Below are 22655 nucleotides of genomic sequence, written 5' to 3' on the forward strand. Positions count from 1 at the left end.
CCATGTCTGATCCAGAAGACTTGGACGAGATGTAAGTACATACCCCTGGTACCTGCTGACACTTAGACCGTCCAGTGGGACTCCAAGCGTACCGCCTGTGGTGTCGCTGGACTATGGAGAGGTTAATAACAACAACGACGAGCTGGTAGAGCTCAGGGGCGAGGGACGATACTTCGGAGTCACAGATCCAGAGCTGTCGCAGCCCGTGTGCTCAAACTGCCACCGCCGTGGCCACATTCGTGCCAACTGCAAGGTTGTGGTGTGTCACGCGTGCGGCAAAGTCGACGATCACTACGAAACACAGTGTCCCAACTCGATGGTGTGCACTAATTGCGGCGAGCGCGGCCATTTCCGTAACCAGTGCAAGCAGAAACGAAAATTCAACTTCTGCACTGACTGCAACTCGAAATCGCACTCTGCAGACCGCTGTCCAAACATTTGGCGAAGCTATATCACCATAGCGTACGACAAAAATCACAGATTCAAATATCCAGCAGACTACATATACTGCTACAATTGTGCGGAACGCGGGCACTACGGCGACGAGTGTCCGCGGCCGCGGGTTTCCAAGACGCCAAACATCAACGGGTCTGCGTTCACCGGTGAAAACCTGCCCCGCGAGCTCCGAAGACAGTACCATTCGTCCCAATCTAGAAAGCGGCGGCCGCTATTTGAAGAATATAGAGACAAAGGACACAGAGACAAGCGTCAGAAAACATATGACTGGAGCGACAAGAACAACAAGAATGAAAAGAACGACAAAAACAGCAAGTTCGGCGGCAAGTACAAAGATAACAGAACGCCTCAGCCCAAGAAATCCGGCATGCTACCGAAGAAACCAACAGGCCCGCCTGCTCCTTCGCGGTCCGGATATGTGTCTAAGCAGAAACGCAAGGAGAAGAAGGTCAAGCGCAAATGATTTGTATTATAGAACGAGTAATAGATAGTATTGCACGCGGTCATGTTCGTTTTTTGCCGCACAGCTGCTTCATGAGCTCGTGTTCGTATTGTTTGGTGGTTGTGGCGGCGTTCTTTGCTTTCGTGCCGTATATATGAGCGAACTGGTGGTTAAGAGCGTGTACCATCATCGCATCCTGGCTGGAGAGCTGATTGAGTATTGCTGCACGCGCTCTAGCGAGCTCGTCGCGTTGCATTGAGTGAGAATAAGATATAAACTAATATTGATATTTAAAAAAAAAAAAAAAATTGACCCACCAAAAATACATGCCTCCTGCCAGAATTGAACTAGCGACCTTTGCATTACAAGTGCAACGCTCTACCACTAAGCTAAGGAGGCAGTTTTGTAATTAATACCGCACGCTATACACACATTTACCTTCATCAGGAAAGAGATTACTGAACACACATGCTCCATGTCCAACGCGAATTGGGAGCTCCGCACATCATGTCGTGCCCGTAGCCTATTGCGGCTAGAATATGCAGCGCATTTCGGTCCGCCCGAAAATTAGCCGCATAGACGCGTCTACCGGAAAAGGGTGTTTTGTTTTTTTTATTTTATCATTTTCTATCCTCACGAGATCGCATCAAGGCACCGCTATGGACGCCCGAATAACCATGGCCGGCCGAGATTCAAAGTTTTGGCCGTCCCTAGACGTTCTCTCCGATTGGGGTTTTGAGGAAACGCTTTCCGAGGCCTCGTCGTCCATCAGTCAGCATATGTATACCCATCCAGATCATAGCTCCAGCACCACAAACCAGACAAGAGTCTTGTCTGTTTCGCACTCAAATGGTTCAACTCTGATTTCTTCAAGGACTAGCCCGACTACTACCAAACATCCACTTTCATCGAGTTATGTTCAATTGATTGAGGACTATTCTAAAGACTGTTCTGAGCTGAAAAATCAGGTGCTCCAGGCGCTTGATAAATTCAAGTTTGATATCATTGCTTCGAACTTGATGAGGAGCACTGACATGCTAGCGAGCTCTTCTTTATCGCAGACTAAGGTTCGGATTAGGGTCTGCGACGTCCCATCGCACCGGCTCGTTCACTCGCACTGGGCATTCTACTTGGCGCTGAGGTTACTGCGTTTCGCTAAAAAAAATGCAGGTCGCATAATCCCTTCGTGCCTGAAGCTCGCGACGCTGCTGGCAACAGCGTTTTTGATTCTCGACATCAACACCAAGAAAATTGCCATTCGCATATATTTGCAACTGGTTACAAATAAGCTGGACACGTTTTTGCAGATCAATAACCAGCTGGATAGAACGCTTTCTTCTCACGTACGAACATTCACAAATATGGCGAATGACAATCTCAATGTGCTCCTGGGCGGGACTTCGCAAAGTCGCCGTGCGGCCTTGCCAATTCTGCTCCAGGGTGTACTGAACACGCTTCTGGCAATCACCAATCAGAAAATAGCGGCACTACTTCCTTTTGCCGATCTTGAGTACCTCCACAGATACCTGGACGTTTACCAGCTGGACCTGGGAAGCCAGGATCTGCGGTTTGTGGGCGTGCTCAACTCTGGAGGACTAGCAGATGGGTCTGATCCTGTGCCCCTCAAGCCTCTGCGACTGCGTTCTTTTTCGGGAGACTCGCCACTCCCGCACAGTCCAACGTTCCCGCAGCCAAAAGCGGCACCGCCACCGCTCCAATTGGCGTCCAGCCCGTCGCGGACGTTGCAATGTTTCAAGTCTTTGCGCAAAGTATTTTTGTGCGTGCTGCTTGCAATCGCTGAAAATGCTCCTGTTGAGCGGACCGAGGAAACGGCACAATTCACTCAGCTGTGTGCTCGCAAGTTCAACGTGCAGCTGGCCAGCCGCCATCTGACCTTGCCAACGAAACTGGTGCTTATGAGCCAGGTTCTGCAGCAGCTGATTGCCCTGCAGCAGAGTTTGCAGCAGGAGGTAGCAGCGACGAATGTGGGGCCCCTGGTAGCACAGGAAGTTTCTTCGCCCAAGAAACGGTCCCAGTACGAAGACCTCATCAGCAAGCTGGACGCAATAACCAACAAGCTTAGTGCTATGGAGCTCAATGAAACAGATTCTGTGGAGAATCTGACACAGATTGGCGGCTCGATAAACGAGCTTGTCGACCTGTACAATTCCATAATCGACGGTCTCAGAGACGCAGATGGTTCTGTGCGCGCAACGCCGGTTTCGTCGCCGCAGCTGGCCAACAGAGAGTTCCCACCGCCGAAAAAAAGACATAGCAGCGGGCTCAATTTCAATTTGATCACCGTGTTTGAGGACCAGGCAGAGACGAAGGACGTGGTGCACACTGAGCACGGCATTGCGGAGCTGTCCCCGACAGAGCAGATTCCTGGCGTACAGAGCAAGGAAGATCTAAAGAAGACGCTGGAAAAGCTTTGTGCTGGAGAGCCCAGGGATACGAACGAGACCTTTGAAGCCCGCCAAAACGATGGGTCGCTGTCGACGTCAACGCCAATCAAGAGCGACGAGTTGGACAGTTTCAAAAAAGAGCTCAAGGGCCTGTTGATGAATGCATTGTAGGTGAGGAATAGAGTATGCGCTACGATCGACGGATTTGTAGTTAAATCCGACCTTTTTCAAAAATAAGCGAGGATCTGCGATAGTCGTAGGGTTGCAGGGTACGGAATACAATTTCCGATACAAGCAAGGCAGAAAGCATTTGAGGCGGGTTGGGACTGGTTTGTGTTGCCGCTACTGTGCTTCTAGCAGATAGAAAAAGCCACATGATCAACGGGAGATCTCCATGCAGTTTTTTTTGTTCCACCCGGAACGGTAATACCTCGGAAGGAGAGGCAAGTTCCGATTTGACATTGCCTCTTTTGGGTATGTTTCGATGAACATCAAAAAACCCAATTTTATTGTTGGATGCATAACCAATTCTGCGACCTCCTGGACAAGGAAGTGGGTGACCTTTTCTGCGGCAGCTGGATCTCGCTTGGTGCATGCTGGCAGCGATTACTCACGGGTGTATGCATTTGTGGTACTTGCATGCATGTGATGGGATATGCATCACTCGCAGATGACGTACGCAGATCATCACGGCTGGATGTGTGATGTGGGGGGCGGCATCACTGTATCAGCCGCGTAAATGGTTTAGTGGTAAAATTCGTCGTTGCCATCGACGAGCCCCCGGTTCGATTCCGGGTTTACGCATAATTTTTTTTATGTTGTGTATTTTGCGCACCTTTATTAACATCTATCTGCCGGCTGGTCTAGCTTGTAATTCGAAAGCTGTTCGGCAACGTCCTGCACCTCACCTTGCTCAAACTCTGAATCTCCCATCTCCTCCAGCTCGCCGTCTGCGTATTCTGTCTCGTTTAGCAGCTCATCCTCCGATTCGTCGTCCTCGGCTTCTTCCTCAATTATCTGCTGCTGTTTGGAGCTCTTGCCAAACCGGTTCTCTTTGGCGGACTTCTGGATTGCGCCAAAGCTCCATTTCGTGTTTATTTTCGACTGCAGCGGCGACTTGCCCCGTTTGGACAGGAACCCGTTGCTGTTGCCCGATGTGCCAAAGATGCCCGAGCTCTTGCGTCTGCGCGAACGTCCGCGCACCGACCGCGACGCCGACTCCAGCGAGTTGGAGCGCGACACGGTCGTGAACGACGACGTGGGCGACGTCGGCTGCGACGCGACGTTTTTCGAGTTCAGCGACCAGTCGCTCAGCCCGCGCGCGTACTGCGGGCGTCCGCCGGACGTGGACGAGTGCGCCAACGGCCCCGTGTGGCTGCCAAGCGTGGTACCCGTGCCGTTTAAGTTTGTGTCTGTGGAGTAGCCCGTGTTGTAGCCCGAGCCGTTCGACGTTTCTGAGACGGTCGTCTGCATCGAGTACGACGAAACAAGCGACTGCGGGCGCACTGCGCGCGGCGTGTTGTCGGCACTCGTGCCGCCGTTCTTCACGCGCGGCGACCTGGGCGGCTCGATCACCACCACGTTGGCCGACACGGGCTGTGTCGGCGACACCGCAGACAGTTCCTGGCGCGCGGAGTCGTCCGCCCGTGCGGACGGCGGCAACACTGGCTGGAGCTCGTGCTCCCTGCTGGGCCGCATTCTGCCCAGCAGCCGTTTCAGCGAGAACCCGCCGCCCTTGCGCAGACTGCTCTGGTCGGACGACTGCGCGCTCGGGGCCGCCGACCGCTGTGGTTCGGGCAACTGCTGCACTGGTTGCGCGACCTGCTCCGGTGTCGAGCTCAACCGCGACTCCATGAACGATTTCGACGTGGGAATGCGCAGCATGCTCCTGCTGCGGTGCCGGATCCGTTTCGTGCGACCCTTGCGGTTCTTCTCGCGCGCCAGCTGCCAAAACCCATACACCTGGTCCATCGTCTCGTGGTATATGGTGTGTTTGAGCGTGTCCTTGTCGATCCCCACGGTGGTGAGCTCCTTGAGCAGGAACTTGTCCTTGTGCGAGAGCTCGAGCGCGGGCGCTGTCCGGTACAACAGCCGGCTGATGAGCTCAAGCTGCGCAAGCCCGCCGTACGCATGCAGCACCGGCGCGCGCAACACCTCGTCGAGCGACGACGCGCGGCGATCCGGGTCCTTGGCCAGCATCTTGCGCGCAAGCGGCAGCAGCTCCGGCCCAAACAGCTCGGGGTTGTACGTCGGCTCGCGCTCGCAAACGGCCACCACAAGCGCGTCCTCGTCAAGCGAGTCGTCAAACGGCATCTCGCCCGCCACCAGCGTGTACAGAATCACGCCGAGCGCCCAGATGTCTGTTTTCGTGCCCACGTACGGCGTCTTTCTCAGTAGCTCCGGAGCCATGTACGCGCTCGTTCCGCAAATGTCGTTGAGCAGCCCGCGCGGGCCGTGCTGCGCCATCGGAAACTCGCGCGCAAACCCAAAGTCCGACAGCTTCACGTTGTGTTTTTTGTCCAGCAGCACGTTCTCCAGCTTTAGGTCCCGGTGGCAACAGCCGCTACGGTGCATGTAGTGGACGGCCGATGCCAGCTGGACAAACATCCGCAGGCTCTCCTCCAGGGGCAAGCGCTTGTGCCGGCTCAGATACTCAAACAGGTCGCCCTCGGGACAGAACTCCAGCACCATGAACGCACTGGTCTCGGTCAAAATCAGCTCGTACAGCTTGGTCACGTTAGGGTGCGCACCAAACTCCTTCAGGTAGTAGTACTCGCGCATGAGGTTGTCGTTGCAGCCCGACGGCGTCACACGGTCGCCCTTCTTCACAACAACCTTGGACCCCAGCAGCTTGTGGTGCGCGATGTACACCTTGCCGAAGGCGCCGGAGCCGATCTCGTCGCCCAGGCGGTAATTGCCCACCTCGCGCAGCCCCGGGTCGCCAAACCGGCGCACCAGCTCCGCATAATCCTCGGCCCGCTTGGTGTATATCGCTCTTTCGTCGATGACGCTGCGATTAAGCATTCTATTTTATTTTTCCACGGCTGTGCAAACTAATATAGAATATTTATTCATGTTCGGCCCTCCAGTACCAGCAAGAAGCCGCCCACCAGATGCAGCGATCCGCACACAAACACGTCCAGCGGGCCCTCCAGTGTCCGGATGAAGTTCAGGCTCGTCTCGATGTCGTGGAACAGGTGTTTGCGCGAGTCCTTGCTCAGCCCGTCCCATATCGAGGCCATCTGCTTCTGCACCCGCATTGAGTCCACCTTGTCCTGCGCCACATTCATCGAAACAAGGTCGTCGCTGTACCTGCCGTCGGCGTACGTCACGTTTGTGCAGAAGATGGCGTTGTCGAACCGCTTGCCCGCCGCGTCCATCTGCTCGTGCAGTTTCCGCAGCAGACTCTCCACGTTTCTGGTCTGCTGGTTGAACAGCAGCACCTTGCGGTGCGAATCGCGCGCGCACTGCGCAAACCACGCGGTGCCGCTAGCAATGCTCTCGGCCGTGTGTGCGCCGTCCACGTACCAGGTGATGTCGTCTCGTTTGCTGTCGCGAAGGATCTGGCACCGTCCGGGCCACGACGCCTGCTCGAGTCCCGTGACAAACTCCTCGGGCAGCACCTCAAAGTCGCCCAGCTCGAATCCCAGCCGCTCCAGGTGAGCTCTACATAAAGACACGGCCAGAGACGCGTTCTGGCGCTGGAAATCCCCGTTGATGCCGAGCCGGATCTCTGCCAGGTCGGGTCTAGTGTGCACCACCTCGAGGCTGGCGGCTTTTTTCTCGTCAGCGCGCTCGCGGATCACACGCAGCGCGGGCTCGGGCTGCTCCACGGTGAAACACGCCGCGCCTTGCTTGAAAATGCCCGCCTTGTTCCACGCAATCTTCTCCAAAGTGTCCCCCAGAACAGCGGTGTGGTCGAGCCCGAGCGACGTGATGCCGCATGCGGTGGGGTGCACAAAGATGTTGGTGGAGTCGTACTCGCCCCCAACACCCACCTCGTACAAAGCGGTGTCGACCTTCTCGCTCAAAAACGCGTGGAACGACAAGAGCGTCAGAAACCGGAAATATGCAGGCTTGACACCGGGACCCATCTCGGGGAACTGCTCAGGGTCGGACTCAGACGCGCTGAGACGGTCCCACACGTCGAAAAAGTACTTGGCAAACAGCGCCTCCGAGATCGGCTTGCCGTTGATCATCAGCCGCTCCCGCACGCTCTTAAGATGGGGGGACGTGTACAGGCCTATCTTGGTGATCTTGGCACCCGGGACCTGCACCGGCGAGCGGTACTGCAACAAGATGCTTGTTGCAAACGCACACGTCGAACCCTTGCCCTTGGTCCCCGTCACATGGATCACGTTGAGCCTGTCCAGGTCCTGTGGCTTGTACCCTATACGTCTTGTCCACTCCAGCATCTCGGGAATCAAACGAGAGTTCTTGGCGCCGGCGGCACGGCGGGCCGCCTCTATGGTGGCAGCGTTCGATTGTAAAGAGTTTAGCGCATTTATTGCGTCCTTGTAAGTGCGCTTTATCATCGAACTGGAAGGATGGCCACCACTTTTGTGTGTGTTCATAAACAGAGGGAGAAATATTTTCCACGCAAAAATATTTTGTTCTACATCCTTGCACAAAAATTCGATTCATCAATATGCTTAAAAGACATTCTAGTATACATTAATGGACGTTGCGTGATCCTCATTAGAAATCCTCGTCGAAGGTGAAGCCGGTCTCGGTGTCGGCCTTTTCCTGGGTGTTCTTGGCCATGACGCCCGCCTTCTGGTAATCGGAGACTCTCTTCTCGAAGAAGTTGGTCTTGCCTGCAAGAGAGATGTTCTCCATGAAGTCGAACGGGTTTGTGGCGTTGTAGTGCTTCTTGCAGCCCAGAGATAAAAGCAGCCGGTCAGCAACAAACTCCACGTACTGGCACATCAGGTTGCAGTTCATACCCAGCAGGTTGACAGGCAGGGCGTCGGTGAAGTATCTCTTTTCGATCTCGACGGCCTCGGTGATGATCTTGAGCACGATGTCGCTGTTTGGGGTGTTGTTGAGGTGCGAGAAGAGCAGACAGGCAAAGTCGGTATGCAGACCCTCGTCTCTGCAGATCAACTCGTTCGAGAAGGTCAGACCAGGCATCAGTCCTCTCTTCTTGAGCCAGAAGATCGAGGCAAACGAGCCAGAGAAGAAAATACCCTCCACGGCAGCAAACGCAACGAGTCTCTCGGCAAACAGGGCTTCCTCGTCGTTGATCCATCTCATGGCCCATTCGGCCTTCTCCTTGATACATGGGATGGTCTCAATGGCGTTGAAAAGGAACTCAGCTTCCTTAGGGTCCTTGACGTAGGTGTCGATCAGAAGCGAGTACGTTTCCGAGTGGATGTTCTCCATCATGATCTGGAACCCGTAGAAACACTTGGCCTCAGGAACTTGCACCTCGGCAGAGAAGTTCTCGACCAAGTTCTCGTTGACAATGCCGTCCGAAGCAGCAAAGAAGGCCAACACTCTCGAAACAAAGTATCTCTCGTTGTCGTTGAGTCTGTTGTTCCAGTCGTGCAGGTCCTTGGACAGATCGATTTCCTCTGCGGTCCAGAACGAGGCCTCTGCCTTCTTGTACATCTGCCAAATCTCGTGGTACTTGATAGGGAACAAGACAAACCTTCTTTTATTTTCAACCAGCAGAGGCTCGTCCTTCTCCATCTGCATCAGCTTGTGACGGTGCACCTTGTGTTTAGCCAAGAAGTCCTTGTGTTCCTTGGCCTTGTCGGACGAGTTCTCTTGGGGGGTCTCCTCGACGCCATTAGCTGCCGCTTTGGCCTTGGCGGCAGCGGTCAGCGTGGCGGTCAAGTCCTTCTTGTCGGCAGACGACAGGTCGAGGGTCGATAGAGCGTTGGCTGTGGTCTTGGAAGGCGTTTCTTGCACAGACATTTTATAAGACAAAAGGTTTTTTTTTTAATGAAACTTGCTTACTGGATTTATGCACCTTATATAGTTTTTTCCCAGACGCGTCTGTAAACAAATCCTGTTAGGGGAGGAGGCAGAGTATTTCACTGTCCGAGCAGCAGAAAATGCTCTAGAACGCTATCTTCTTTGGTATATGGCCTTCAAACGCTACTGGCAAGGGGCACATCCCAAACTAGACCCGCTTATAGCGCACCCAGGGCTAGTCCCGTGCACTTTTTTTCTCTCCTTCTCAACCCCCCTGCAACCAGGAAACAAACGCGTCCGACTTTTGCGCGATCTATCGCACGCGCAAGCATAGTCCGATAACCCAGTGTCAGTCAAAGAGCCCCGATCTGGCCGAGACTGGCGTGGAAAAGAGACAAGTGTCGGGAGAGCGGGTCTGGCTGTCATCTCCAGGGGAGCAGCGACGGCAAAGACCAGCTCATGACATCTTTTCTGGCAAATTTTCTGGGCGTCACTTTGGCACATTCAAATGAGCCCCGCGTCGTTTGGGCCCTGGCCGGCAGCTCTGGCCGCTGGCACCCCGACTATGCTGTCTCAGACAGAGCCGAAAATTCAACCACGCCAAATTGAGTCGCACACGCACCCCGTCTAAAACCAGCATTTTTAAATTATAAAACTATTTCCATGACGTCTGTTCACTCAGAGCCTCAACACAAGCAGACACCCGACACAGAGCCTGCGGCGGCCGCAGGCGCCCCTGCCGTGTCCGTCAAGGAAAAGTACCAGGTGGCTGAAAAAATCGTCAACGAGGAGTACAAAATCTGGAAGAAAACGTCGCCGCTGCTGTACGACGTTATCTACTCGTACGCGCTGCCGTGGCCGAGTTTGACCGTGGAGTGGCTGCGGCGCACCGAGAACCAGGAGCACGCGGTGCGTGCGAGCTTTTTGGTCGGCACGCACACCTCGGACGGCTCGCAGAACTATCTGCGACAGTACTCTGTGCAGCTGCCCAGCACAGACGACTCTGCGGACAAAAATCTCTTTCAAGGCAACCAGATCTCCCTTCAGCGCGAGTGGCCACATCCTGGCGAGATCAACAAGCTGCGTGTGAACCAGGAGACCGGGCTCGTGGCCACCCAGACCAACAGCGGCGACGTGCTGATCTACGACCTGGAGAACGGGGGCCATGCCAAAACCCTCAAACACCACACCAAGGAGGGCTTTGGGCTGGAGTGGAACCCGAACTTTGCGCAGAACCAGCTGCTCTCGAGCTCTGAGGACCACACGGTCGCTCTCTGGAGCATGGACACAGACGTGCCGGTGCGGGTGTTCCGCACGCACAAAGGCATTGTGAACGACGTGGCGTGGAACAAGCAGCACAACAGCGTGGTTGCCTCGGCGAGCGACGACCTGTCACTGCAGATCCACGACCTGCGCGCGCCGCAGCCCGTGGTGGCCGTGGCCAACGCGCACGACGGCCCGCTCAACGCGGTGGCGTTCCACCCGGACCTGGGCACGTTACTGGTGACCGGGTCGTCCGACAACCTGGTAAACTGCTGGGATTTGCGTCTGATGGAGCAGCCGACGCGCAAACTGTACGGCCACACAGGCTCTGTGGTGGACCTCAAGTTCCGCGAAAACCTGCTTCTGTCGTCGTCGAGCGACCGCCGCGTGCTGGTGTGGGACCTGTGCCAGATCCGCGAGGGCGAATTCGACGTCAAGGAGCACGAGCGTAAAAAGGGCGACTATACAGACCCGTGTCTGGTGTTCATGCACGGGGGCCACACAGGCCGCATCTGCGAGGCCGACTGGCACCCCGTGCTGGACAACGTCGTAGCCAGCTGCGCAGAGGACGGCCTGGTGGAGGTGTGGCGGCCGCGCCACGTCGACCAGCGCGAGGAGGAGGAGTAGATTCGGAGTACATAGTGTTATCGCTCGAGAAGCTGGCTGCGCCACTCCTGCGCCACGGCCTCTTTCGCGCGCTCGAGCTGCGCCACCCTATATAGCACCTCGTTCAATCTCAACATCACCGTGTCGTACTGGATGCTGTACCACGTCAGGTGCCGCACACACTTCTTGCGGTCCGCCATGCACAGCCCGGCAAACTGCTGCTGCGCGTGGTACGCCTCCCGCGCCTGTTCTGGCGTCGCATCCAGATCGGCCCAGCACGCCAGCCGCAGCGTTTTTTGGCACTCCTCGCTCGCCTCGTACGCGCGCCACTGCTCGTCGTTCAGCACCAGCGTCGCGTCGTAGCCGCACACGTCGATCTTGGGCTTTTTGCCTTTTTTCGCCGGCTCTGGCTCCGTCTCGGCCAGCACCTCGTTCACCAGGCGAATCTTCTCCCGCAGCTTCAGCAGGTACTTTTCCTTCGATGTGTACAGCGCCTCGGCACGCCGCAGCTCCGCAAGCTCCGCGTCCAGCTGCACCACACGCTGTGCCAGCTCCTCCGGCATATCAACGTCCATGCCCTCGTAAGCAGGCATGCTGTCTCCTAGCACGCGGAACTCGTCTAAGTCCGCCACCCCGCATACCACGCTCGCAATCTCCGGCACGCGCAGCCGACACTCCTTGCTGGACTCGCTGAACCTCTTCAGCAGCTCGGTGCGCATGAATTCGACGCCGTGCTCGTCGCTGCAATATTTCGACGCTTTCTGCGAGTCTGCATCGACGCGGACAGGCTTATAGCAGCCATCCAGCCGACACTTCTTCTTCCACAGCGTGGAGCCCTTGTGCAGCAGCTCGTCGCAAAAAATGCAGTAGAAATTGCTCACCAGGTCCTTGTATTTGGGATCGAGCTTCATGCACGAAAAATGAAACCACTCGTCGCAGCCATCGCAGGCCACCATCAGCTCGCCATCGTCCACGCGCCGACACACGCAGAACAGCTCTTCCGAGTTCAGGTTGTACTTGGCTGCCTTGCTGAACTTGTTGTAGCGTTCCTGGAGTGATACTTTGGACATGGGCAATAAAAAAATATTACCTATTTTTTATCAAAAAAAAAGAATGCGTAAACCCGGAATCGAACCGGGGGCTCGTCGATGGCAACGACGAATTTTACCACTAAACCATTTACGCGGACTTGCTCTTGTTTTCTTTAGTAGCTTGTCATATACAGGCCCTCTGTTTGCGGCAGCTGTCGGAGACGCAACGACACGAACTGCGCACTCATACTCCGTTCATCTCTATTCGCCTATTTACTTTTGTCCTCCGTCGGCACCTCGTGCTCGTCCTCGTCGTCTATCTTGAAGCGGTCGCCATCCGACTTGTGTTCCGGGTCACGGAACGGGTTTTCCGTGCTGTGCTCGGGAGCTGCGCGGTCGTCGAACGGATTGTCGCTCTCCAGACTGCGCAAGTCGTCAAACTCAAACTCGTTGCCGAACTGATCCAGGTTGTTGTAGATTTCCTGTGGCTCCTCGGGGTCGATTTCGCCGTTGTCGGTGGTTGGAATCTGCGAAGACGCAGCAAGCAAATACGACGAGTCTGTTGGCCGCCAGATGATGGCCAGCCCGATAAACACAATGAAATAGATACAGGCGGGCCAGAAGTCTGTGAGAACGTCGCTGAACTTCCACAGTCGCTCGATCGACTCTGTGAGCGAGTCGTTGAAGACGAGAACGACGTTGATGATGAGCGCAAAGAGCATGAGCAGCATCGAAAAGAAAATCAGCTTGAACAGGTTCCTGTACATTTTGAGCTTGACGATCTGTTTTTTCTCGGCAAGCAGCTTGACAGTCTTTTGCAGGGACGAGAGGATGAGGAAGTAGAAGACGACCAGCAGGACGGCCAGCGGCAACGTGACCGCGATCACGAGCCACGAGTTCGACTCGATCGTGCTCGACGCCTTGGACGTGTTGGTGGTGGTGCTGGACGGCTGGACCTGGCTCGAGTAGTACGAGAACCAGACGTAGACGGTGCTGACGACGAAGTGCGCCGCCGCCAGCAGCTTGCACTTATTCATCACGCTGCGCTGCAGCTTCGGATACACGACGCCGTAGCCGAGGGAGATGATCAGCAGCAGGAACAGCGAGAACGAGATCCGGAACGCGTTCAGCATTGACACGAACGAGATGTAGAACTTGATGCCGTCCGGGATCGGGAATTTCTTGTTGTTGTTTTCCACGTCGTACAGCGACCACACAAGGATGTTTTCGACGGTGAGAAACACAAAGAAGCCGGCCAGGTACTTCTGCAGCAACAGCAGCTCCGACCGGTGTTTGAACACCTGGAACAGGTACACGCTCAAACAGACCGCGTACACGACGGCCAGAAGCCCGTACAGCGGCAGTTTCGGGATCTCCGACGCGGGCAAATTGCCGTAAGCGTTGTGGAAGTTGACTATCACGCTGAACGAACCCGAGCCAGAATGCTGCGGGTCGTACACCGCGACGCAGTAATAGCCTGTGTTGACGACGTGGTAGCTGTAGCCATTTGTACCGAGCTCTGTGAGCCGCGCAGTGCTGATCAGATTCGAGCCGGACGTGTTGGAGAGCACGAGAAACTGGTCGATCTGGTCGCCGGAACACTGCGCCTCCTGCACCAGTTCCGGCGTGCACACGTAATGGGTTTGTCCTGTGACGTTGTCGTACACGCCGATGTAGTCGAGGTCTCTATACTCGAACACGATGAGCGAGAGCGGGTCGTGGGAGGCGTCGTCCGAGCCGAACCTCTTAACGTCGACCTTGATGAACGGGTCGACCGGCCCGCCCCAGTCCTGCTTCGAGTACATTCCTGTGCAGTATTCTGCTGCGGACGACGTCAATTCGACCTTTTCGGCCACGCACGCGGCGGCAAGCAGCAAAAACGGAAGGAGCATGAACACAGGGAGAACAAGCAAGTGTTTAATATTTTATTTTTATTTATTTTTTTTTTTTCATGTCGCTGCGTCGATTTGCCACTGTAGCACGCGGAAAATATCCTCTGGGCGACCGTGTCCACGGCTTTGTGGTGCGGCGCGCGCTGGACGTGCCGGAGTTCAGCCTCACTGCGGTGGATCTCGTCCACGAGCGCACTGGCGCCAGCCACCTGCACATCGACCGCCAGGACAAAAACAACGTCTTCAGCATGGTTTTCAAGACAAACCCGCCCGACAGCACGGGACTCCCCCACATTCTGGAGCACACCACGCTGTGCGGCTCCGAAAAGTACCCTGTGCGCGACCCGTTCTTCAAGATGCTCAACAGGTCGCTGGCCAACTTCATGAACGCCATGACGGGCCACGACTACACTTTCTACCCGTTTGCGACCACCAACCCGACGGATTTCTATAATTTGATGGACGTGTACCTGGACGCGACGCTGAATCCGCTGCTGTCGGAGGACGATTTCTACCAGGAGGGCTGGCGGCTGGAGCACGAGGACACCTTGGACCGGGCCAGCCCGCTGTGTTTCAAAGGCGTGGTGTACAACGAGATGAAGGGCCAGATGTCGGACTCTGGGTACTGGTTCTGGATCAAGTTTCAGGAGGCCATATATCCCTCGCTCCACAACTCGGGCGGCGACCCTGCCAAGATACCAAACCTAGTGTACGAGGACCTGGTGGACTTCCATGCCAGGTACTACCACCCGTCCAACGCGGCCACGTTCACGTACGGCAGCCTGCCGCTGGAGAGACATCTGGCACGAATCAACGAGAAGTACGCCCGGTTTGGCCGGCGGCAGCGGCGCCAGGACGTGAAGCAGCCCATTGAGCTGCGTAGCAACACCTCGTTGAGCGTCGCTGGCCCCGTGGACCCGCTTCTGCCGCTGGAAAGACAGTACAAAGGCTCGTTGACGTGGTACTGTGGCCGGCCGGACGACGTGTACGAGACGTTTGTGATGCGGCTCGTGGCGAACCTGCTGATTGACGGCCATTCGTCGCCGCTGTACCAGGAGCTTGTCGAGACCGGGCTGGGCACCGACTTCAGTATCAACTCGGGCATGGACTCGATGACAGACGTGAACATGCTGAGCATTGGGTTGCAGGGGATGAGCGAGGAGACGGCTGCCAAGCTGCCGGAGACGGTGAGAGACGCTGTGCAGCGGGCCAAGACGGCCGGATTTGCAGGGGACAAAGTTGACGCCATGATACACCAGCTGGAGCTTGGCCGCAAGGTCGAGAGCGCGTCGTTCGGGCTGAACGTGTTGAGCTCGCTGGTGCCGGGGTGGGTCAATAGGGTGGATCCGCTCGAGATGCTCAAGTGGGACAACGTGATCGGCAGGTTTAGACAGGAGTACGCCAAGCAAGGTGACGTCATGTTTACAGAGCGACTCGACAAGTACATTCTGGACGCTCCCTATTTCCACTACACAATGTTTCCGGACGCAGGGCTGGAAAAGCAGATTTCCGACGAGGAGCAGCGGCGGCTGGAGAAGAAAATCGCCACGCTGGACGAGAGCGACAGGGAGGTGCTCTACCAGCGGGGGCTGAAGCTACTGGAGAACCAGAACAAGCAGGAGGACCTCTCGTGCTTGCCGACCCTATCGACGGCCGACATCAGCAGGGACGGCGACAGCGTGCGGCTGAAGCTGAAAAGCACGGGAGCCACCGAGCTACAGACGAGAGTGTCGTCCAAGACGAACGGACTGACGTATTTCCGGTCGCTCAAGACGATTTCGGCCTCGGAGCTGCCGCTGGAGCTGGTGAAGTACCTGCCCCTGTTCACGGACTGTCTGACGAACCTGGGCACAAAAGACAAGTCGATGGCGCAGCTGGAGGACGAGATCAAGCTGTACACGGGCGGGATCTCGCCGACGGTGTTTTCGCACAGCTCGCCCGACAATATGAACACTGCGTATCTGAAGTTTGGACTGAACGGCGTGGCTCTGAACGGCAACTTTGAGCGGCTGCTCGATTTGTCTTACCAGCTGCTTGCAGAGACCGATTTCGACAACCACGACAAGCTGAGCGTGCTGGTGAAGACTCTGACCAGTGACAACATCAGCGCGATCGTCAGCAGCGGCCACAGCTACGCGCGGGGGTACTCTGCGGCACAGCTCTCGAAGTCTGCCAAGCTGCAGCAGCTGTTGGGCGGAATAGAGCAGGTGTCGTTTTTGAACGAGTTGCGGGTGCTGGACGAGCAGAACCGGCTGGAGGAAGTGTCTATAGTGCTGAAACGGATACAGAGCATTTTGCTGGGCGGCTCGAACTTCAAATTGGCGGTCACTACCGATAGAGCAAATGTGTCCGCACAGGAAGAGCTGGCTGCCCGATACGGCGAGCAGTTCCAATTACGGCACTCAGTCAGCCCCTACGAGATGGAGATGCAGCAAGCAGTGCAGGACAGAGTAGTTGAGATTGCTGCTCAGGTTAGCTTTGCAGCCGCGGTGGCGTCGGGGTCGTCGTACACTTGTGAGGACGGTGCGGCACTGCAAATACTTGCGCAGCTAAGCACGTTCAAACACTTGCACAGCGAGGTCCGCGAAAAGGGAGGGGCTTACGGTGGAGGCGCGACATACGACGCCCTGAACGGCATTTTTGCATACTACAGTTTCCGCGACCCCAATCCTGCAAGGTCGATCGAAATGTTTGCGCAGAGCATGGGAAAAATAGTGGACATGATTGAGAATGAGCAAATCACGCGAGAGGATCTGGGACAGGCGAAATTGAGTATTTTTCAGAACATCGACGCTCCAGTGAGCGTCCGCAGCGAGGGTGCCACGCATTTCAACTACGACGTGGATGACGACATGAAGCAAGCACGCAGAGAGAGTTTGCTGGATTGCGACTTGCAGAGGGTTGCTGTTGTGGGACGCAAGTACTTTCCAACGCGGCTGAGCAATACAATAATTGGCGCTGATCCGGGCGTGGACTGGACCAAGGTGTCGCTTGGTTCTAGAGGGTGATTGTGCCGGGAATACACGAATCGTGGCGTTTCTAGACATTGTACATAGTACGGGTAATTGAAAATTGCAGGAGTTTCAGCTGATTGGTGCTTGCCTACTGGCAGTTGAAAAAAACCAGAATGCAGGATGCATGAGCGGTTAAATCTGACCGGGTTCTATACATGTCTGCAGCATGCAGCCCATGCACGGAGAAATATGCACGTTTATGCAACAGAAGCGAGAGAACAAAATCACGCTTCTTGCCACCGATTTCAGCCGCGCTACTAAATATCCAACATTCTCTGCTGCTGCAAAACTCTAAATCTGATTTCAACAAAATTCTCTGCATGGCCCACTGGAGACCCGCACACAACGGTCGGTGTCTTGCCCTGGGTGCCTGGATAGACATATGTGGATCCCATCGGCGTCTCGAACTTGATGCGAATCACCCGACTTTCTCGTATTCCCTTTCTTAGTAGCACGTTTAAGGCAATAGGCGTCCGGGCTCGGCACCACCAACATTTTGAAAATTTTTAGCCAGTCTATTGTGAATCGAAGATTATTGAGGCTGTGTTCTTGAACGTTTTGTGTATTTTGAAAAAAACGTCGCTCGGTTTGTGAAAGGACGAGGCGTTTTTCCATGTGACGTAATTGTAGGTTGACCAGTAGGGTCGGAGAATGGTGAAAAGAGGTGAAGGACTCGAGAGAGTTGTACGGACACCATCCTGAATGTGACGGTCATTTTTCATGTCTAGTGATTTCGGCACAAGCGCATGCCGAGTGCTTATCCGTAAATCCCGGGGTGTGAGCTTCCAAGCTTGCCGAGGCATTGAGATGAGTCCATGGAGATCTGGAATGTTTCTATATTGGTGCTGAACGCAACTCATTTGCTCAAAAAGGGTTTCAATTCGCTAACGTTTGCAAAACTGGGACAGAAATGCAACGTGACAATGCTTAAACATGCATGTGGAGAGAAGTTGTTCTATGCATAATACAGACGCATCTCTGGGTGCCATCATTTTGTCTGTCTTCCAAGCTCGACGAGTCACCAAACCTTTTCCTTTCCACCAGTACCGGACAAGCCGCATAGAATCATGTGTACTGGCAAGTAAATAAAAAGACCCCATTTCCTCTACCTCTGCAGATCCATTCGAACTTCGCAAATCCATAGATACCCCATGCTTTTCCATCTTGTGTTTTCGACTTTGCTTTTTGCAATGTCGGCATCAGCTAATGATTGGAATTGGAAGTGCGCTCGTGATGGAAGTAAATGTGGAGGCTTTCTTTACTTCGGGCCAACAGAATGTTGCAACCCACATTACCACTGTAAATCGGTGAATTTTTTATACTCATACTGTGAGCCCCAGACTCACACCACTAGCAGCTCCCACACTACTCAATCCAGCACTTCGAGCACGTCCACTGTTTGGTCCACTGTTTCCAGTGTTTCCTCTGATTCCACTATTTCGTCGCCTGTTTCGTCGCCTGTTTCGTCAACTGCTCCGTCCACTACTTGCAGCTCGACGTCGCTGTCCTCGTCCGATTCTGACAACACTGTGTCTGCCAGTTCGACGCTTGTGACAATCACTCATTCCTCTGGCCACGAAGTGAATCCTTCCTCTATTAGCTTGTCCTCAGACGAGGACAGTGCCAGCTACACAACAGACCTCTCTACCAGCGACTTACCATCGGCTTCCACTCCTTCGGGCTCCTCTTCTTCCAACGAGAGCTCTGCATCCAATGCCGTTTCCGATTATAGTTCTCTCTCTGCTAGCCAATCTTCTAGCCAGACTTGGAGCGAAGCAACTAGTGATCTTTCTAGTCAATTCTCTGGCCAAGAAACTTCTGGATGGACATCCTACGAAGTTTCAAGTGATACGTTAAGCTCCGTTATCTCTACCTCAAGTTATAGTTCCGGCTCTGCCAGCCAAATCTCCAGCGAGGTAACCAGTTATGCTACTAGCGATATTTCCAGCCAGGCAACTAGTTATGTTACTAGCGATATTTCCAGCCAGGAAACTAGTCTCTTTGCTAGCTCCACTTCAGATGAAGGTTCAGCATCGTACCAATCATCCCGTTCTAGCGCTTCTAGTTCTGCGCCAAGTTATGGCACGAGCCCCGCTAGCCAGTCGACTAATTCTGGATCTAGTCAAGCCACTACTTCTGACTCTGTCTCAGATGGCTCTGCTAACCCAACCTCAAGTTATGGTTCTGGGTCGGCTAGTCTAACTTCCAGTTATGGTTCTGGCTCAACTGATCAGGTTTCAAGTTATACTTCTAGTTCTGCTGACCAGTCATCGAGTTATAGCTCCAGCTCCACCAACCCAGCCTCAAGCTCTGGATCTAGCTCCACCAACCCAGCCTCGAGTTACGTCTCCAGCTCCACCAACCCAGGCTCCAGTTATGGATCCAGCTCTGCAAAGCCGGCCTCCAGTTATGTTTCTAGCTCTGCTGGCCAGTCTTCAAGCTATGGATCTAGCTCTGCGAACCCGGCCTCAAGTTATGGTTCAAGTTCTGCTGACCACTCTTCGAGTTATGGTCCAAGTTCTGCTAAGCCAGCCTCGAGTTACGCTTCCAGCTCTGCGAAACCGGCATCGAGTTATGTCTCTAGTTCCGCTGGCCAGTCTTCAAGCTATGGATTTAGCTCTGCGAACCCGGCCTCAAGTTATGGTTCAAGTTCTGCTGGCCAGTCTTCGAGTTATGGATCTAGCTCTGCTAACCCAGCCTCAAGTTATGGTTCAAGTTCTGCTAAGCCGGCCTCGAGTTATATCTCTAGCTCCGTTGGTCAGTCCTCGAGTTACGCTTCCAGCTCTGCGAAGCCGGCCTCGAGTTATATCTCTAGCTCCGCTGGTCAGTCCTCGAGTTACGGCTCTAGCTCTGTTTATCCAACCTCCAGTTATGGTTCAAGTTCTGCCAACCCGGCCTCAAGTTATGTCTCAAGCACCGCTGGCCAGTCTTCAGGTTACGCTTCCAGCTCTGCTAACCAGTCTTCAGGCTACGGCTCTGGTTCTACTCATCCAACGTCAGGTTACGGCTCAAGCTCTGCTAATCCTGCCTCCAGTTATGGTTCAAGTTCCGCTGGCCAGTCTTCAGGCTACGCTTCTAGCTCTGTTTATCCAACCTCAAGTTACAGCTCAAGCTTCACTGGCCAGTCGTCGAGTTATGGTTCAAGTTCTGCTAAGCCGGCCTCGAGTCATGTCTCTAGCTCCGCTGGTCAGTCCTCAAGTTATGCTTCCAGCTCTGCTGGCCAGTCTTCAAGCTATGGATCTGGCTCAGCAAACCCAACCTCGAGTTATGGTTCAAGTTCTGTTTATCCAACATCAGGTTACGGCTCTAGCTCTGCTAACTCTGCCTCGAGTTATGGATCAAGCTCTGCCAACCCCGCTTCCAGTTATGGCTCTAGCTCTGCTGGTCAGTCGTCGAGTAATGGTTCCAGTTCTGCCAAACCAACCTCCAGTTACGCTTCCAGCTCTGTAAAGCCGGCCTCGAGTTATGGGTCCAAGTTCTGGTAAGCCAGCCTCGAGTTATGGTTCAAGTTCTGCTGACCACTCTTCGAGTTATGGTTCAAGTTCTGATAAGCCGGCCTCGAGTTATATCTCTAGCTCCGCTGCCCAGTCCTCAAGTTATGCTTCCAGCTCTGCTAATCAGTCCTCAAGATATGGATCTAGTTCAGCAAACCCAACCTCTAGTTATGGATCTAGCTCTGCTAACCAGTCTTCAGGCTACGGTTCTGGTTCAACTCATCCAACATCAGGTTACGGCTCTAGCTCTGCCAACCCGGCCTCAAGTTATGGCACTAGCTCAGCTCATTCATCAGGTTATGGCTCTAGCTCCGCTGGTCAATCCTCAAGATACGGCTCTAGCTCAGCAAACCCAACCTCAAGTTATGGATCTGGCTCAGCTCATCCAAGCTCGAGTTATGGTTCAAGTTCTGCTAACCAGTCTTCAGGCTACGGCTCTGGCTCCGCTCATCCAACTTCGAGTTATGGTTCAAGTTCTGCTGGACACTCTTCGAATTATGTCTCTAGCTCAGCTCCTCAAACATCAGGTTACGGCTCTAGCTCAGCAAAGCCGGCCTCAAGTTACAGCTTTAGCTCCGCTGGCCACTCTTCAAGCTATGGATCTAGCTCTGCAAAGCCAATCTCGAGTTATGGATCTAGCTCAGCTAACCCGGCCTCGAGTTATGGATCTAGCTCAGCTCACTCTACCCCAGGTTATGGATCAAGCTCTGCCAAACCAGCCTCAAGTTACGGCTCTAGCTCTGCAAAGCCAGCCTCAAGTTCTGGATCTGGCTCTGCTCATTCATCAGGTTATGGCTCTAGCTCCGCTGGCCAGTCCTCAAGTTACGGCCTTAGCTCCGCTGGTCAGTCCTCAAGTTATGCTTCCAGCTCTGCTGGCCAGTCTTCGAGTTATGGCTCTAGCTCTGCCAACCCGGCCTCCAGTTACGCTTCGAGCTCTGTAAAGCCGGCCTCGAGTTATCTCTCTAGCTCCGCTGGCCAGTCTTCGAGCTATGGATCTAGCACCGCCGGCCAGTCTTCGGGTTACGCATCCAGCTCTGTTTATCCAACCTCCAGTTACGGCTCAAGCTTCACTGGCCAGTCGTCGAGTTATGGTCCAAGTTCTGCTAAGCCGGCCTCGAGTCATGTCTCTAGCTCCGCTGGTCAGTCCTCAAGTTATGCTTCCAGCTCTGCTGGCCAGTCTTCAAGCTATGGATCTGGCTCTGTTTATCCAACATCCAGTTATGGATCTAGCTCAGCTCATCCAGGCTCAAGTTATGTCTCTAGCTCCGCTGGCCAGTCTTCAAGCTATGGATCTAGCTCAGCAAAGCCGGGCTCAAGTTATGTCTCTAGCTCTGCCAACCCAGCCTCGAGTTATGGCTCTAGCTCAGCAAACCCAACCTCGAGTTATGGTTCAAGCTCTGCCAAACCAACCTCAAGTTACGGCTCTAGCTCTGCAAAGCCGGCCTCAAGTTACAGCTCTAGCTCAGCTAACCCGGCCTCAAATTATGTCTCTAGCTCCGCTGGTCAGTCCTCAAGATACGCATCCAGCTCTGCTAACCAGCCTTCGAGTTATGGATCCAGCTCAGCTAACCCGGCCTCGAGTTATGGATCAAGTTCTGTCAAACCAACCTCAAGTTATGGCTCTAGCTCTGCTAACCACTCTTCAGGTTACGCATCCAGCTCTGCTAGCCAGTCCTCAAGTCATGGATCTGGCTCAGCTCATCCAAGCTCAAGTTACGGTTCAAGTTCTGGTAACCCAGCCTCGAGTTATGGATCTAACTCAGCTCACTCTACCCCAGGTTATGGATCAAGCTCTGCCAAACCAACCTCAAGTTACGGCTCTAGCTCTGCAAAGCCAGCCTCGAGTTATGGATCTAGCTCTACCAAGCCGGCCTCGAGTTATGGATCTAGCTCTGCTAACCAGTCTTCAAGTTATGGATCAAGCTCTGCCAAACCAACCTCAAGTTACGGCTCTAGCTCCGCTGACCACTCTTCGAGTTATGGATCTAGCTCTACCAAGCCGGCCTCGAGTTATGGTTCAAGTTCTGCTGACCAGTCTTCAGGTGACGCTTCTAGCTCTGTTTATCCAACCTCAGGTTATGGCTCTAGCTCAGCTCATCCAACATCAGGCTACGGCCCTAGCTCAGCAAA

General features: G+C 54.4%; 8 protein-coding genes and 3 non-coding genes across 11 annotated transcripts; 5 read left to right on the forward strand and 6 right to left on the reverse strand.

Annotated features, from left to right (window-relative positions):
- Nucleotides 1–193: 193 nt before the first annotated feature.
- On the forward strand, nt 194–919 carry OGAPODRAFT_48572 (uncharacterized protein; the record flags this gene model as incomplete). The annotated part of the gene is made up of 1 exon (XM_018355594.1): nt 194–919. A coding segment is annotated over one exon (726 nt), but the record flags the coding sequence as incomplete, so codon positions are not given.
- A 306-nt stretch (nt 920–1225) lies between these two features.
- Nucleotides 1226–1297, reverse strand: OGAPODRAFT_t43. Its single transcript has one exon. It is a non-coding gene; the product is annotated as a tRNA-Thr (tRNA).
- A 260-nt stretch (nt 1298–1557) lies between these two features.
- OGAPODRAFT_94311 (uncharacterized protein) lies at nt 1558–3474 on the forward strand (the record flags this gene model as incomplete). The annotated part of the gene is made up of 1 exon (XM_018357512.1): nt 1558–3474. The coding sequence occupies one exon, from the start codon at nt 1558–1560 to the stop codon at nt 3472–3474; it is 1917 nt and encodes a 638-aa protein (XP_018210831.1).
- A 562-nt stretch (nt 3475–4036) lies between these two features.
- Nucleotides 4037–4107, forward strand: OGAPODRAFT_t39. Its single transcript has one exon. It is a non-coding gene; the product is annotated as a tRNA-Gly (tRNA).
- Nucleotides 4108–5601: 1494 nt separating this feature from the next.
- On the reverse strand, nt 5602–6327 carry OGAPODRAFT_48801 (uncharacterized protein; the record flags this gene model as incomplete). Its single annotated transcript, XM_018355603.1, has 1 exon — nt 5602–6327. A coding segment is annotated over one exon (726 nt), but the record flags the coding sequence as incomplete, so codon positions are not given.
- Nucleotides 6328–6346: 19 nt separating this feature from the next.
- Nucleotides 6347–7831, reverse strand: OGAPODRAFT_16629 (uncharacterized protein). The gene has a single exon (XM_018354561.1). It carries the CDS (start codon nt 7716–7718, stop codon nt 6375–6377), a length of 1344 nt encoding a protein of 447 aa, XP_018210833.1. The 5' UTR covers nt 7719–7831; the 3' UTR covers nt 6347–6374.
- A 108-nt stretch (nt 7832–7939) lies between these two features.
- On the reverse strand, nt 7940–9235 carry OGAPODRAFT_16630 (small subunit of the ribonucleotide-diphosphate reductase complex). Its single transcript, XM_018354562.1, has one exon. The coding sequence runs from the start codon at nt 9223–9225 to the stop codon at nt 8002–8004; it is 1224 nt and encodes a 407-aa protein (XP_018210834.1). The 5' UTR covers nt 9226–9235; the 3' UTR covers nt 7940–8001.
- Nucleotides 9236–9888: 653 nt separating this feature from the next.
- Nucleotides 9889–12144, forward strand: OGAPODRAFT_100691 (uncharacterized protein; the record flags this gene model as incomplete). The annotated part of the gene is made up of 1 exon (XM_018352988.1): nt 9889–12144. One exon carries the CDS (start codon nt 9889–9891, stop codon nt 11113–11115), a length of 1227 nt encoding a protein of 408 aa, XP_018210835.1. The 3' UTR covers nt 11116–12144.
- A 64-nt stretch (nt 12145–12208) lies between these two features.
- On the reverse strand, nt 12209–12279 carry OGAPODRAFT_t42. Its single transcript has one exon. It is a non-coding gene; the product is annotated as a tRNA-Gly (tRNA).
- Nucleotides 12280–12324: 45 nt separating this feature from the next.
- On the reverse strand, nt 12325–14021 carry OGAPODRAFT_76779 (uncharacterized protein). The gene has a single exon (XM_018356225.1). The coding sequence runs from the start codon at nt 14015–14017 to the stop codon at nt 12395–12397; it is 1623 nt and encodes a 540-aa protein (XP_018210836.1). The 5' UTR covers nt 14018–14021; the 3' UTR covers nt 12325–12394.
- Nucleotides 14022–14076: 55 nt separating this feature from the next.
- On the forward strand, nt 14077–17093 carry OGAPODRAFT_100696 (uncharacterized protein; the record flags this gene model as incomplete). Its single annotated transcript, XM_018352989.1, has 1 exon — nt 14077–17093. One exon carries the CDS (start codon nt 14077–14079, stop codon nt 17023–17025), a length of 2949 nt encoding a protein of 982 aa, XP_018210837.1. The 3' UTR covers nt 17026–17093.
- Between the last annotated feature and the right edge of the window lie 5562 nt (nt 17094–22655).

This window comes from Ogataea polymorpha (assembly GCF_001664045.1).
Source record: "Ogataea polymorpha strain NCYC 495 leu1.1 chromosome Unknown OGAPOscaffold_4, whole genome shotgun sequence".
In the NCBI taxonomy this organism is placed as follows: domain Eukaryota; kingdom Fungi; phylum Ascomycota; class Pichiomycetes; order Pichiales; family Pichiaceae; genus Ogataea; species Ogataea polymorpha.

Coding starts and splice junctions, on each gene's coding strand:
- OGAPODRAFT_16629 (XM_018354561.1), bottom strand. CDS start 7,718: ATGCTGGAGTGGACAAGACGTATAGGGTACAAGCCACAGGACCTGGAC.
- OGAPODRAFT_16630 (XM_018354562.1), bottom strand. CDS start 9,225: ATGTCTGTGCAAGAAACGCCTTCCAAGACCACAGCCAACGCTCTATCG.
- OGAPODRAFT_76779 (XM_018356225.1), bottom strand. CDS start 14,017: ATGCTCCTTCCGTTTTTGCTGCTTGCCGCCGCGTGCGTGGCCGAAAAG.